This window comes from Melospiza melodia, chromosome 28, assembly GCF_035770615.1.
Source record: "Melospiza melodia melodia isolate bMelMel2 chromosome 28, bMelMel2.pri, whole genome shotgun sequence".
Lineage (NCBI taxonomy): Eukaryota > Metazoa > Chordata > Aves > Passeriformes > Passerellidae > Melospiza > Melospiza melodia.
The window spans coordinates 5,909,719-5,924,791 of record NC_086221.1 but is presented as its reverse complement, the minus strand read 5'-3'; the positions used below and the strand labels follow the sequence as shown (position 1 = coordinate 5,924,791).

The 15,073-nt window shown below is 48.7% G+C and overlaps 1 protein-coding gene across 2 annotated transcripts in view; it reads left to right on the top strand.

The window, feature by feature from the left end:
• The window catches only part of LOC134430338 (cyclin-dependent kinase 18-like), a 42,080-nt gene extending 39,775 nt beyond the window's left edge, over positions 1 to 2,305 (top strand). For both annotated transcript variants that reach the window (XM_063177949.1, XM_063177950.1), the window contains exons 15-16: positions 86 to 163; positions 1,900 to 2,305. In XM_063177949.1, the coding sequence (XP_063034019.1) occupies positions 86 to 163; positions 1,900 to 1,934 (113 nt within the window). In that variant the 3' untranslated portion in view covers positions 1,935 to 2,305. The remainder of the gene's footprint in view (positions 1 to 85; positions 164 to 1,899) is intronic.
• Positions 2,306 to 15,073: the final 12,768 nt, after the last annotated feature.

The following is a 15,073-nucleotide window of genomic DNA, read 5'->3' as shown; positions in this document are numbered from 1 at the left end:
GGACGGGCTGGGCGGTGCCAGCAGCTGCCCGTGGCCGTGCCCGCTGTGCCAGCCCTGACCCTGTGTCTGTGCCCTCCCTGCCCAGCCGCCTCCATCTTCTCCCTGAAGGAGATCCAGCTGCAGAAGGACCCCGGGCACCGCGGCTCGGCCTTCCAGCACTCGGGTACGGCTGGGCATGGGATGGGCATGGGATGGGCAGGGAATGGGCAGGGGATGGGCATGGGATGGGCAGGGGACGGGCATGGGATGGGCAGGGCATGGGCAGGGCATGGGCAGGGGATGGGCAGGGGATGGGCAGGGGGTGGGCAGGGGGTGGGCAGGGGATGGGCATGGGATGGGCAGGGGATGGGGATGGGCAGGGGATGGGCAGGGGATGGGCAGGGGATGGGCAGGGGATGGGCAGGGGATGGGCAGGGGATGGGCAGGGGGTGGGCATGGCATGGGCATGGGATGGGCAGGGCATGGGCAGGGGATGGGCAGGGCATGGGCAGGGCATGGGCAGGGCATGGGCATGGGATGGGCAGGGGATGGGCAGGGCATGGGCAGGGGATGGGCAGGGGATGGGCAGGGCATGGGCAGGGCATGGGCAGGGGATGGGCAGGGGATGGGCAGGGCATGGGCAGGGCATGGGCAGGGGATGGGCAAGGCTGGCACCTCCGCCCGGTGCTGTTCCCAACCCTGCTCCTTTGTCACCTCACCCATCCACCAACCACCCCTGGTGCCACATCTGGGCACCCTGGGGCACGCACAGCTGGCAATGCCCAGGCTCAGAATCCCCTCCCCAGCACCCCCTGATCCCCTCTCTGTGTCCCTGCCCAAAAATCACCCCTGGGCATCTTTGCTGGCACATCTGGGCACCCTGGGGCACAGCTGGTAATGCCCAGGCTGGGGATGCCCTCCCTGGAGCGAGGATTTGTGGGGTTTGGGGGGCTCAGGGTGGGGTTTGGGGGCTCAGAATGGGATTTGGGGGGGCTCAGGGTGGGGATTTGTGGGGTTTGGGGGGTTCAGGGTGGGATTTTGGGGGTTTTGAGTGGGGATTTGTGGGGTTTGGGAGCTCAGGGTGGGAGTTTGGGGGCTCAGGGTGGGGATTTGTGGGGTTTGGGGGGGCTCAGGGTGGGGATTTGTGGGGTTTGGAGGCTCAGGGTGGGAGTTTGGGGGTTTTGAGTGGGGATTTGTGGGGTTTGGGGGCTCAGGGTGAGGATTTGGGGGGTTTGGGAGCTCAGGGTGGGGAATTGTGAGGTTTGGGGGGCTCAGGGTGGGAGTTTGGGGGTTTTGAGTGGGGATTTGTGGGGTTTGGGGGGCTCAGGATGGGGATTTGTGAGGTTTGGGGGGCTCAGGGTGGGATTTGTGGGGTTTGGGGGACTCAGGGTGGGAGTTTGGGGGTTTTGAGTGGGGATTTGTGGGGTTTGGGGGGCTCAGGATGAGGATTTGTGGGGTTTGGGGGGCTCAGGGTGAGGATTTGTGGGTTTGGGGGCTCAGGGTGGGATTTGGGGGGTTTTGAGTGGGGATTTGTGGGGTTTGGGGGCTCAGGGTGGGGATTTGTGGGGTTTGAAGGCTCAGGGTGGGATTTTGGGGGTTTTGAGTTGGGATTTGTGGGGTTTGGGGGCTCAGGGTGAGGATTTGTGGGGGTTGAGGGCTCAGGATGGGGATTTGTGGGGTTTGGGGGGCTCAGGGTGGGGATTTGTGGGGTTTGCCTCAGGCAGCAGTTACTGGAAAGGCACCTTAGCTCAGACAAGCTGCCCTGCACCCCCTGATTTTTTCGGGGAGACCACATTAGGACTGCTGGGCACGGCCTGGCCTGGCACTGGGCACACCTGGGGCACATCTGGGCACACCTGGGGCACACCTGGGGCACACCTGGGGCACACCTGACCCCCCCTGTCCGTGTCCCCTCCCCAGCCCGCGGCAAGAACAGGAGGCAGAGCATCTTCTGAACGGGGATTTGGCTGCCGTGGAGACGGAAACGCCGGGAAAGGAGCGGCTCCCACCCTGCCCTGGGCTCCAGCAGGCCCCAAAACCCCCGGGAGCAGCTCCCAAAACCCCAAAACCCCCGGGAGCAGCTCCCAGACCCCCAAAACCCCCGGGAGCAGCTCCCAAAACCCCAAAACCCCCGGGAGCAGCTCCCAAATCCTCAGGAGCAGCTCCCAAAACCCCAAAACCCCCGGGAGCAGCTCCCAAATCCTCGTTTGCAGCTCCCAAACCACCCCCTGCACGGACCTGGGGCATTGTCCCCCGCTTTTGTTTGGGGGTGTCCCCACTGAGAGCAGCCCCAGGGAGGAGATGCCAACGCCTGCCATGACCTGGGAGGGGTTTGGGGTGGGGATTTGTGGGGTTTGGGGGGGTCAGAGTGGGGATTGATGGGATTTGAGGGGCTCAAAGTGGGGATTTGGGGGCTCTGGGTAAGGATTTGGGAGCTCAGAGTGGGGATTTGTGGGGTTTGGGGACTCAGAATGAGGATTTGCGAGATTTGGAGGCTCAGGATGGGGATTTTTTGGCGTTTGGGAGGCTCAGAGTGCGGATTTGTGAGGTTTGGGGGGTCAGAGTTGGGATTTGGAGGCTCAGAGTGGGGGTTTGAGGGGTTTAGGGGCTCAGGGTTGGGATTTGTGGGGTTTGGGTACTCAGGGTGAGGATTTGTGGGGTTTTCAGGCTCAAGATGGGGATTTGTGAGGTTTGGGGGGCTCAAAGTGGGGATTTATGGGGTTTGAGGGGCTCAGAGAGGGGATTTGTGGAATTTGTCCCTGCTCCCAGACTGGGATGTCCCTGCTCCCAAACTGGGATATCCTTGTTCCCAAACTGGGATGTCCCTGCTCCCAAACTGGGATATCCTTGTTGCCAAACTGGGATGTTCCTGCTCCCAAACTGGGATAACTCTGCTCTCAAACTGGGATGTCCCTGCTCCCAAACTGGGATATCCTTGTTCCCAAACTGGGATGTTCCTGCTCTCAAACTGGGTTATCCTTGTTCCCAAACTGGGATAACTCTGCTCCCAAACTGGGATAACTCTGCTCTCAAACTGGGATATCCTTGTTCCCAAACTGGGATATCCTTGTTCCCAAACTGGGATAACTCTGCTCCCAAACTGGGATATTCCTGTGCCCAAACTGGGATGTTCCTGCTCCCAAACTGGGACCACCAGGACTGGCACCTGAGACTGGCACCTGGGACCAGGACTGGCACCTGGCATTGGGACTGGCACCCAGGACTGGCACTGGCCCTTTGCTCCGGCTCTCGGCGGGGCTGTTCCCTCCCGGGGCAGGGAGCGATTCCTGCAGCAATCCTTGGGAAAAGCTCCGTGGGAAGGAAAATTATCGTGGAGCTTCCCCCGGGGCTGGCAGTGCCCGGAGCCCCCGGTGCCAGCCCAGCCCAGCCTGCAGCCTCGGCGTTGTCTGAGCTTTGCCCAGCCCTGCTCTGTTCCCTCCCCGATTGTTCCCTAATTGATTCCAGGGCACGGGGAGGAGCAGGGACAGCCCCAGACCCCAGTGACGCCTTTGGGGCCGCGGCTTCCCGGTCCCTCCTGGTGCCCTCTTTTCCTGATTCCTTCTTTTCCTGGTTCCTTCTTTTTCTGGGTTCTTCCTGGTTCCATTTTTTCCTGGTCCCTCCTGATTCCTTCTTTTCCTGGTTCCCTTTTTTTTCCTGATCTCTCTTGCTTGATTCCCTTTTTTCCTGGTCCTTCCTGATTCCCTCTTTTCCTGATCTCTCCTGATTCCTTCTTTTCCTGGTTCCCTCTTTTCATGGTTCCTTTTTTTTCCTGATCTCTCTTGCTTGATTCCTTTTTCCTGGTCCCTCCTGGTTCCATTTTTTCCTGGTCCCTCCTGATTCCTTCTTTTCCTGGTTCCCTTTTTTTCCTGATCTCTCTTGCTTGATTCCCTTTTTTCCTGATCCTTCCTGATTCCCTCTTTTCCTGGTCTCTCCTGATTCCTTCTTTTCCCGGCCTCTCTTTGTTCCATGTTTTCCTGGTTCCCTCTTTTTCTCATTCCCTCTTTTCCTGGTTCCCTTTTTTCCTGGTCCTTTCTGGTTCTTTCTCTTCCTGGTCCCTCCCGATTCTCTCTTTTTCTGGTTCCTTCTTTTCCTGGCTCCCTTTTTTCCTGATGTCTCCTGATTTCCTTTTTTCCTGCTCTCTCCTGGTTCTTCCTTTTCCTGGTTCCTCTTCTCCTGGGTTCTTCCTGGTTCCATTTTTTCCAGGTCTCTCTTGGTTCCTTCTTTTCCTGGTCCCTCCTGATTCCCTCTTTTCCTGGTTCCATTTTTTCCTAGTCCCTCCCGATCCCTTCTTTTTCTGGTTCCCTCTTTTCCTGGTCCTTCCTAGATCCATTTTTTCCTGGTCTCTCTTGATTCCCTTTTTTCAAGGTCTCTCCTGGTTCTCTCTTTTCCTGGTCCCTCCTGGTTCCCTCTTTTCCTGGTCCCTCTTTTTCTGGGTTCTCCTGGTTCCATTTTTTCCAGGTCTCTCCTGACTCCTTCTTTTCCTGGTCTCTCTTGGTTCCTTCTTTTCCTGGTCTTTGCTGATTCCCTCTTTTCCTGATCTCTCCTGATTCCTTCTTTTCCCGGTCCCTCCTGGTTCCCTTTTTTCCCAGTTCTCTCTTTTCCTGGTCCTTCCTGGTTCATTCTTTTCCTGATCTCTCTTGGTTCCCTCTTTTCCTGATTCCTTTTTTCCCGGTCCCTCCTGTTTTCCTTGTCCTTCCTGATCCCTTCTTTTCCTGATTTCCTATTTTCCTGGTCTCTCCTGGTTCCTTCTTTTTCCGGTTCCACTTTTTCCTGGTCCTTCCTGCTTCCCTCTTTTCCTGGTCTTCCCTGGTTCCATTTTTTTCCTGGTCCCTCTCGATTCCCTTTTTTTTTCTGGTTCCCTTTTTCCTGGTCCCTCCTGACTCCTCCTTTTCCTGATCTCTCCTGGTTCCCTTCTTTCCTGATCCTTCTTGATTCCCTCTTTTCCTGATTCCTTTTCTTTCCCCTGGTCTCTCCTGGTTCCTTCTTTTTCCGGTTCCATTTTTTCCTGGTTCCCCTGTTTTCCTGCAGTTTTCCCAGTGCCACCTTCCCTCCCACAAAGGAATTTCCCTCCTTGGCACCAGAGCTGCCCCTTCCCGGTGTTCCTGCCAGGACCTGGACAAGGACTCGGCTCCTTCAGTGCCTGCCTGAGGAATTCTGCTGTTCCCAGAGCCCGGAGCAGGGCAGGAACCCTCCCTGGGCATCCCTGCCCCGTCTCTGCTCCGTTTTCCTGCTCGCTTTTCCCATTCCCGCCACTCAAACAGCAAAATTCCTTTGGAGTTTGGAGATTCGGGACAAAATAATGCAAATTTTTTTTCCTTCTTCCTTACACAAAAGATGGGGGGGAAATGGAATTAAAGGGCATTTTCCTCAAGGTTTTCCAACCCTGGGATTGGGAATGAATTTCCAGGGGCACTGAGCCACCCCACATCCCCAGGAGGAGAAATTCAAATCCAGATCCAAAAATTCCTGAAATTTTGAAATGCTGAAGATCAAGGCAAAGTGCTGGGAGAATCCCATGGAAGCAGGACAGCATTCCCAGGATTGGGAAAAGCCTGGAGCAGGGCAGGAACCCTCCCTGGGCATCCCTGCCCCGTCTCTGCTCCGTTTTCCTGCTCGCTTTTCCCATTCCCACCATTCAAACAGCAAAATTCCTTTGGAGTTTGGAGATTCAGGACAAAATAAGTGCTTTATTTTGTTTTCTTCCTTACACGAAAAAATGGGGGGAAAAAAATCAACTAAAGGGCATTTTCCCGAGTGGGAATGAATTTCCAAGGGCACTGAGCCACCCCAGGGGGAGAAATTCAAATCCAGATCCAAAAATTCCTGCTGAAGATCAAGGCAAACTGCTGGGAGAACCCCATGGAACCAGGACAGCATTCCCAGGATTAGGAAAATCCTGCTGGGTCCTGTTTATCCTTGCACAGGCTTTCCCTTTCTCCCTTTAATTCCCTCAAATTTGGGTTTGGGTTAAGGTTTCCACCTTGTGAGAGAATTCCCAATATTTGGCAACGCCCCAAAACCCGGGGAAAACGGGAATTTCTTCCCTCCTAAACTCTTTTTTTTCCTTTCTTTAGAATCCCAGCTTTTCCAATGAATTTTTGTGAGATTTTTTGGAGGATTTTTTGCCCCTCTGGAATCAATACCCAGAACCCCCCAAGTTTACAGAATTCCAGAGAATTCCAGAGGCTTCCAATCCCCCTTTTTGCCGATCAGCTCCCAATTCCAGATAATCCCGTTTATCCCATGGATATCTGATTCCCATTTGGAGTGCAAATATTTGGTGCCACTCTCTGATCTCCACAGCTGGAAAAAAAAACAGAGCAGGGATTAAATCTTGGAATTAAATCCCTTATTTTCCAACCCTGGCATAAAATTCCAGCCCTTTTAGGCTGGGTTTAGGGGGAAATTTAATCCTGCAATTAAATCCGTTTTTTCCATCTTTGGCATAAAATTCCAGCCCTTTTAGGCTGGGTTTAGGAGGAGATTAAATCCTGGAATTAAATCACTTTTTTCCACCTTTGGCATAAAATTCCAGCCCTTTGAGGCTGGGTTTAGGGGGAGATTAAATCCTGGAATGAAATCCTGGAATTAAATCCCTCTTTACCACCTTTGGGATAAAATTCCAGCCCTTTGAGGCTGGGTTTAGGAGGAGATTTAATCCTGGAATTAAATCCCTTTTTTTCCAACCCTGGCATAAAATTCCATTAAAAAACCCCATCCCTGGGCAGGATTTCCCAGGTTTTTTGGAATTTTCATGAAAATGTTGGGAATTTCTGTGGTTTTCCAGCATTTTTTCCTCCCTCATTTCACGGATTCTGCCATCCACCACATCCAGGAGCAGGGGCAGGCAAAAGGAAATCGTTGCTTTGTCTTGCGCTGGGTTTTCTTGGAATTTTTTTCCCTTTTTTTATTACCAGAAAAAAAAAAGATTTTTGGCTGTGCCCTCAGGAAATTTGGATTCCTGGTATTCTTTTGTCTGGCCAGCTGGTGGGAATGGGTGAAGGAATAGAATTAAATCAGGGTTTGGGACAAAAACAGCAAAAAAAAACAACTCTTGGAGGCAGAGCTGTGCATTCCCACACGGATCCTCCTTTCCTGGCCCAGCGCTTCCATGTGGAAAATCCAAACAACAAAATTCCTTTGGGTTTGGGAGATTCGGGACAAAATAAATGCATTTTTCCCCTTTTTCTTTACACAAAAGATGAAAAAAGTGGAATTAAGGGGCGTTTTCTCAAGGTTTTCCAATGGGTTTTGTTTGGGTTTTTCTGCAGCTGTGCTGCACATCTGGACACTCGGTGTGCAAAATTGGATTTGGATTTTGGATGTCCCTCCAAAATCAGATTTCGGAGCCATGTCTGAGCATAAATAATAAAAATTCCACATTTCCTCATTGCCTCCCTCCATCCTCAGCTCATCCTCCAGCAGGAAAAATCGATGGAAGGGGCCGGGGTGGATCCCAAGCTGTGAATTTCTCTGGGGTGATTTTTTGGCAGAAAACTGAGAATAAATGTATTTAACTAGTGCTGTACAAACAAAAGACTTGTTTTAAAATAAATGATTTTAAGGATTTATTCCGAAAGAAGTAATGATTTTTTTTCTATATATATATATAGAGAGAGAAAGTTTTTCTGGAATAAATGGAAAGGTACAAAAAAATAAATAATGATAATAATAATAATAAAGGATTTTATCCATCTGTCAGTGTCTGGACTATATTTTATAAGAATATTTTAAATTTTCTATTTCAGAAAAATAGAATAGAAAAGCATTTCTATTTTTAATTTTTCAGATGAAAAAGATTCTCATTTTCTTTTTTCTATTTATATATTATGTATTATATATTATATATTATATATTAATTATATATTATATATTATATATTATATATTATATATTATATATTATATATTATATATTATATATTATATATTATTTATTATATATCATATATCATATATCATATTTTTATTTATTTATATTTATATATTTCTCTTTTTTTTAATTTATAAGGTTTCTATTTTTTTTTCCCAGATTATTTTGTGCTTCTTTTTTCTCTCCTTACACAGAAAGAAAAAAAAAAAAAGGAATTAAAGAGCATTTTCCCAAGTTTTTCCAATGTTTTAGTTGGGTTTTCCCATCTGATCTGTTGGATTGTGAATTCTCCAAAGTAAGATTTATGGAATGTGGGATGGGTTTTTATGGGATATCTTTTGTATGGGATTTTTCCTCTTTTTTAAAATTTTGATAGGAGAAGGATGTGGGTTTTTTTTAGGGTTGAAGGAAGGTGGGAAGTGCCAGGGAAATCAGCTTTTCCTGCAGCTCCAGGCCCTTTTCCTGCTGGAATTTTGAGCAAAAAAAAAAAATTTTATTTACAGGGATCCTCATGGCAGGAATGATGGATCTGACTCCATGATCTCAGAAGTTTATATTATATTTTATTATATTATATTACATTACATCATATTATATTATATTGTATTATATTATATTATATTATATTATATTATATTACATTATATTACATTACATTACATTACATTACATTACATTACATTACATTACATTACATTACATTACATTATATTATATTACATTATATTATATTACATTATATTATATTACATTATATTATATTACATTATATTATATTACATTATATTACATTACATTACATTATATTATATTATATTTATTATATTATATCATATCATTATATCATATCATATATCATATTAATTGTAGTATATTTATTATATTATATTTATTATATTGCATTGCATTACGTTAGATTACATTACATTATATGCTATGCTAAAACTATACTAAAGAATACAGAAAAGATACTTACAGAAGGGGCTAAAACATAATAATGAAATCATGAAAAGATAATAATGCGAAAATGAAAACGTAAGAATGAAATAATGAAAATATAATAATGCAATAATGAAAAAATAATAATGAAATAATGAAAATATAATAATGCAAAAATGAAAACATAATAATGATATAATGAAAATATAATAATGTAAACTCATTACTCTTTCCAGAGTCTGACAGAGCTTGACACTGATTGGCCAAAGAGGCAAAATAATTAACATAAAACTAATTAAACAATCACCTGTGGGTAAACAATCTCCAAACACATTCCAAAGCAGCCAAACACAGCAGAAGCAAATCAGATAATTCTTGTTTTCATTTTTCTCTGAGGTTTCTCAGCTTCCCAGGAGACAAACCCTGTGCGAAGGGATTTTCACAGAAATGTGAACGCCACACAAAGGGAGCTGGGCAGGGAAACCGTCCCTGGTGTCCTTTGCAGGAGCCCTGAATCAACATTGGCACAACCCCGTGGGCAAACACAGCCAGAGCTGCCAGGCCCTGCCCAGGCTCGAGGAAGGAACCCGGGACAAATTATTCAGGAAAAAAAATTTCCCCTTTTCCCACAAATCCAGCTGCTAAAATCCCCCAGGGTTTGGGATGCCCAGCTCTGGAATGTCCTTTGGGATGTTCCTGTTGTTCCTGGAGAGAGCCCTCAGCGCTGCAGGGAGGTGGGGAGAGCCGGGCTGGGCTCTGGGGGTTCAGCTGGGGGGGCTTTGTGGGATTTGTGGGGTCTTTGAGGGCTCTGCGGGGTCTTTGGGGGATTTGTGGGATATCTGAGGGATCTGTGGGGTCTTTGTGGGATTATCTGTGGATCTTTGGGAGCTCTGTGGGGTCTTTTAGAGGATCTGTGGGGTCTTTGGGGGATTTGTGGGATCTTTGAGGGATCTTTGGGGTATCATCTTTGGGGTCTTTAAGGGTTCTGTGGGGTCTTTGGGGGCATCATCTGTGGGGTCTTTGGGGGCTCTGTGGAGTTTTTGGGGGATCGTTTGTGGGGTTTTTGGGAGATCATCTGTGGGGTCTTTGAGGGCTCTGTGGGGTCTTTGTGGGATTATCTGTGGATCTTTGGGAGCTCTGTGGGGTCTTTTAGAGGATCTGTGGGGTCTTTGGGGGGTTTGTGGGATCTTTGGGGGATCTGTGGGGTCTTTTAGAGGATCTGTGGGGTCTTTGGGGGATTTGTGGGATCTTTGAGGGATCTGTGGGGTCTTTGGGGGATCATCTTTGGGGTCTTTAAGGGTTCTGTGGCATCTTTGGGGGATCATCTGTGGGGTCTTTGGGGACATCATCTGTGGGGTCTTTGGGGGCTCTGTGGAGTTTTTGGGGGATCGTTTGTGGGGTTTTTGGGAGATCATCTGTGGGGTCTTTGAGGGCTCTGTGGGGTCTTTGTGGGATTATCCGTGGATCTTTGGGAGCTCTGTGGGGTCTTTTAGAGGATCTGTGGGGTCTTTGGGGGATTTGTGGGATCTTTGAGGGATCTGTGGAGTCTTTGGAGGATCATCTGTGGGGTCTTTAAGGGTTCTGTGGCATCTTTGGGGGATCATCTGTGGGGTCTTTGGGAGATCTTTTTAGGGGATCTGTGAGCTCTCGTTGCTTTAGGACATGAAATAAATCCACGTGGACACTGGAATCTCCAAGGTAAAAAAGAAAAGGGGTTTGATTTCTGACTCCAACATTTAGGATGGATTTACATCATCATTTTCAAATAAAGTGATCCTGGATTGGGGGGTGACAGTGCCACCTCTCCAGTGACACTGGACAAACCAACAGCCCATCAAATTTCTCCTCCTCCACAAAAGAACGCCAAGCAATCAGTTATTTACAGAGAGCGCATGAGAACGCTCGTTACAGGAATGTAAACATCAGAAGGCTTAGAAAAACTTTAAAAATAATAAATAAAATAAATAAAAAAATAAAGTGCCCCTCCCAGCTGCCCTCCCTGGCACGGGTTTGGGGCGGGGGTGAGGAAGCACCGGGTGGCAGCTGCAGGGCACAGGGTGTGGGAGCAATCCCAACTGCATGGGAGGGAGGGGATGAGGAGGCAGCGCTTCCTCCTGCAGACGGGTGTGACGAGCTCTGCCACAGCTTTGACCTAGAACGGGAGCTCCCCAAACCAGCCCGGCCGGGAGCTCTGACCCCGAAAAGCGCGAGGTGAACAAACACTCCGTGCCCTGTCTCTGCTGTGCTGAGCATCCTTCCTGCAGCCAGCCCCTCGCAGGTGCGGCTCTGCGTCCTCAGGGGTTCCTCCAGCTGCTTCAGTGCTTCAGAGTTATTTTCTTATCAGCTCAGGCGGTGCTGGGGCGTGACCGTGCTCACAGGGGTCTGAGGATGAGGGAAGAGATGAGGATCTGACTCCATGTTTCAGAAGGCTGATTGATTATTTTATGATATATATTACATTAAAACTATACTCAAAGAATAGAAGAAAGGATCTCATCAGAAGGCTGGCTAAGAATAGAATAGCAAAGAATGACAACAAAGGTTTGTGTCTTGGACAGAGAGTCCGACCCAGCTGACTGTGATTGGCCATTAATTAGGAACAACCAATCCCAGATGCACCTGTTGCATCCCACAGCAGCAGATAATCAATGTTTACATTTTGTTCCTGAGGCCTCTCGGAAGAAAAAATCCTAAGGGAAAGGATTTTTTAGAAAATATCATATATACAGTAGAGTATATAGTGCAGGACATCCCTGGAGCCACTGCCACCACTGTCCCCTGTGACCGTGCTCACAGTGGTCCAGGATGAGGGAAGAGATGAGGATCTGACTCCGTGTTTCAGAAGGCTGATTTATTATTTTATGATATATATATTTTTGATATATAAATATATATTTATGATACATATTATATTAAAACTATTCTAAAAGAATAGAAGAAAGGATTTCATCAGAAGGCTGGCTAAGAATAGAAAAGGAAAGAATGATAACAAAGGCTTGTGGCTCGGACAGAGAGCCAGAGCCAGCTGACTGTGATTGGCCATTAATCAGAAACAACCACATGATCCAATCCCAGATGCACCTGTTGCATCCCACAGCAGCAGATAACCATTGTTTGCATTTTGTTCCTGAGGCCTCGCAGCTTCTCAGGAGGAAAACTCCCAAGGGAAGGCTTTTCCATAAAAGATGCTTGCGACACTGGGATTTTTGTTTGGTCCCGTCTCCAAACGCACACGGAGCTCCTGGGCCCATCACACGTGGCTGCTGGGGTAACTCCGGGGGTTTCAGGGGTCTCTCAGCCCCAGTTTGCCCTAAATGGGGACAGGGAGAACTTCCCCAACCTCTGACTCCAAGGCCTTGGCCAAGCTGCCAACCCAAACACTGGGGAAGGCCTTGGAGGAGCTCCAGCTCTCTGCTGTCCTGTGGGGCCTCAGGTGGTTCCACCCCAAGGAAACCCTTAGAAAATTTATTTTTAGGGCTGGATTTCCCCACTGTGCCGAGCCTGGGCTGAGAGAGGTGATTCCAACAGCAAAACAAATCAGGGCTGGAGCTCTGCAGTCACTTCAAGCAGGACCCAGCGCTGTAAAAAATAGCTCCTCCGGTTGAAAAGAATAATTTATATGCCTAAAAAAAACCCTTTCTGCGCCAGGAATGTGCGAAAGCAAAGGAAGGTGTTTCCCAAAGGCCGCCCGGACCCTCTGGAGCCCCGCGCGGCTGCAGCCCTGCCCTCCCTCCATTCACGGCTTCACCCCGCAGCAAGTGCAGAGCTGGGGGGGTTCAGTTCAGCGCAAGCCCAACAGCGATCCCAGTTTGGAAAGCAGCCTGGAAGTGCCTCCTCGTGGAGCTAATTCGGGGCCCGCATCTCCCGCGGCTCGCATTTTGATGAGCTCCCTGCGGGGAGGGGAGCCGCATTTCTGTGGAGCCAGCAGGGATCTGGGTGTTCTTGTGCTGACTAAACCCACCCACGCCTCGGGGCTTATTTGCAAGCAGATCCTGCAGGGGTTGTGGCAGCCCTGGTGGAAGGAAGGGCCTGGCGTTCCTGCGAGATGGCACTGAGATGGCACTGAGATATTCCTGGGAGGTGGCACGGTGATATTCCCAGGGTTGGCAGTCTGATACTCCAGGGAGATGGTATTGTGATATTCCTGGGACATGGCACTCTGGTTTTCCCAGGAGCTGGCACTGGTATTTCCAGGAGCTGGCACTGATATTTCCAGGAGTGGCACTCTGGTATTCCTGGGAGATGGCACCGTGATATTCCTGGGAGATGGCACTGTGATATTCCTGGGAGATGGCACTGTGATATTCCCAGGATTGGCACTCTGATATTCCTGGGAGGTGGCACTGTGATATTCCCAGGAGCTGGCACTGATATTTCTGGGAAATTGCACCTTAATATTCCTGGGAGCTGGCACTCTGATATTCCTGAGACCTGGCACTGTGATATTCCTGGGAGCTGGCACTCTGGTATTCCCGGGAGCTGGCACTCTGATATTGCCAGGAGTGGCACTGTGATATTCCCAGGATTGGCACTGTGATATTCCTGGGAGATTGCACTGATATTGCCAGGCTTGGCACTCTGGTATTCCTGGGAAATGGCACCTTAATATTCCTGGGAATGGCACTCTAATCACTCTAATATTCCCAGGAGCTGGCACTGATATTCCCAGGAGATGGCACTGATATTCCCAGGAGATGGCACTGATATTCCTGGGAGGTGGCACCATGATATTCCTGGGAGCTGGCACTCTGGTATTCTTGGGAGCTGCCAACTTGGTATTCCCATGAGCTGGCACTGTGGTATTCCCAGGAATGGCACTCTGTAATTCCTGGGAGATGGCACTTGATATTCCCAGGAGTGGCGCTCTGGTATTCCCAGGATTGGCACTCTGACATTCCCAGGATCACCCAGGTCACTGGTGTGACATTTGTATTTGTCACCTCTGGATGCCACCCTTGTGTCTGGGGCGGCACAGAGAAGCTGCAGAGCTGGGGAGGGCACGGCTGGGCCGTTCCAGGGTAGGAATCCAAGCCCTGGGGAGCTGATGCCGTGAGCAGCGAGCTCAGGTGTCCCTGGATCGCCCTTATCTCCAGATAAAGATCGGGAATGTGGCCCAGGGGAAGCTTTGTCAGTCGTTCCTCTGGGGCAGAGCCCCTGGAGTGGGGGAGATGAGGATCAGCTCCTCCATCGGTGCAGGAGGTGGATGGGGAAAGGGAGCCGGGGGATTGCAGAATCCTGGAATTGTTCAGGTTGGAAAAGACCTCTGGAGATCCCCCAGCCAGGGTCACCTGGAGCAGGAGCACACCCAGGCGGGTGCTCCGGTGCTCCTGGCTGCCTTCCCCAGCAGTTTTTGATGGAAAATCTTGATGGAAAATTTTGTAATCCCAATCATTTTGGTGGCAAGGCTTCGTTATCCAAACCCTTTAGGTGGAAAGGCCTTGTTATCCCAATCCTTCTGGTGGAAAGGCTTTGTTATCCCCATCCTTTTGGTGGAAAGATTTTGTTACCCCCTTTTCCCTTTTGGTGGAAAGGCTTTGTTATCCCAATACTTTGGGTGGAAAGGCTTTGTTATCCCAATACTTTTGGTGGAAACATTTTGTTACCCCCTTTTTCCTTTTGGTGGAAAGGCTTTGTTATCCCAATACTTTTGGTGGAAAGGTTTTGTTATCCCAACCCTTCTGGTGGAAAGGTTTTGTTATCCCAACCCTTTGGCTTTGTTATCCCAATACTTTTGGTGGAAAGGTTTTGTATCCCAATCCTTTGGGTGAAAAGGCTCTGTTACCCCAACCCTTTTGGTGGAAAGGCTTTTTTATCCCAACCCTTTGTTATCCAAACCCTTCTGGTGGAAAGATTTTGTTATCCCAATCCTTTTGGTGGAAAGATTTTGTTACCCCCTTTTTCCTTTTGGTGGAAAGCTTTTGTTATCCCAATCTTTTTGGTGGAAAGATTTTGTTACCCCCTTTTTCCTTTTGGTGGAAAGGCTTTGTTATCCCAATTCTTTTGGTGGAAAGCTTTTGTTATCCCAACCCTTCTGGTGGAAAGGTTTTGTTATCCCAACCCTTTGGCTTTGTTATCCCCATCCTTTTGGTGGAAAGGTTTTGTATCCCAATCCTTTGGGTGAAAAGGCTCTGTTACCCCAACCCTTTTGGTGGAAAGGCTTTTTTATCCCAACCCTTTGTTATCCAAACCCTTCTGGTGGAAAGCTTTGGTTATCCCTGTCCTTTTTGGTGGAAAGATTTTGTTACCCCCTTTTTCTTTTTGGTGGAAAGATTTTGTTACCCCC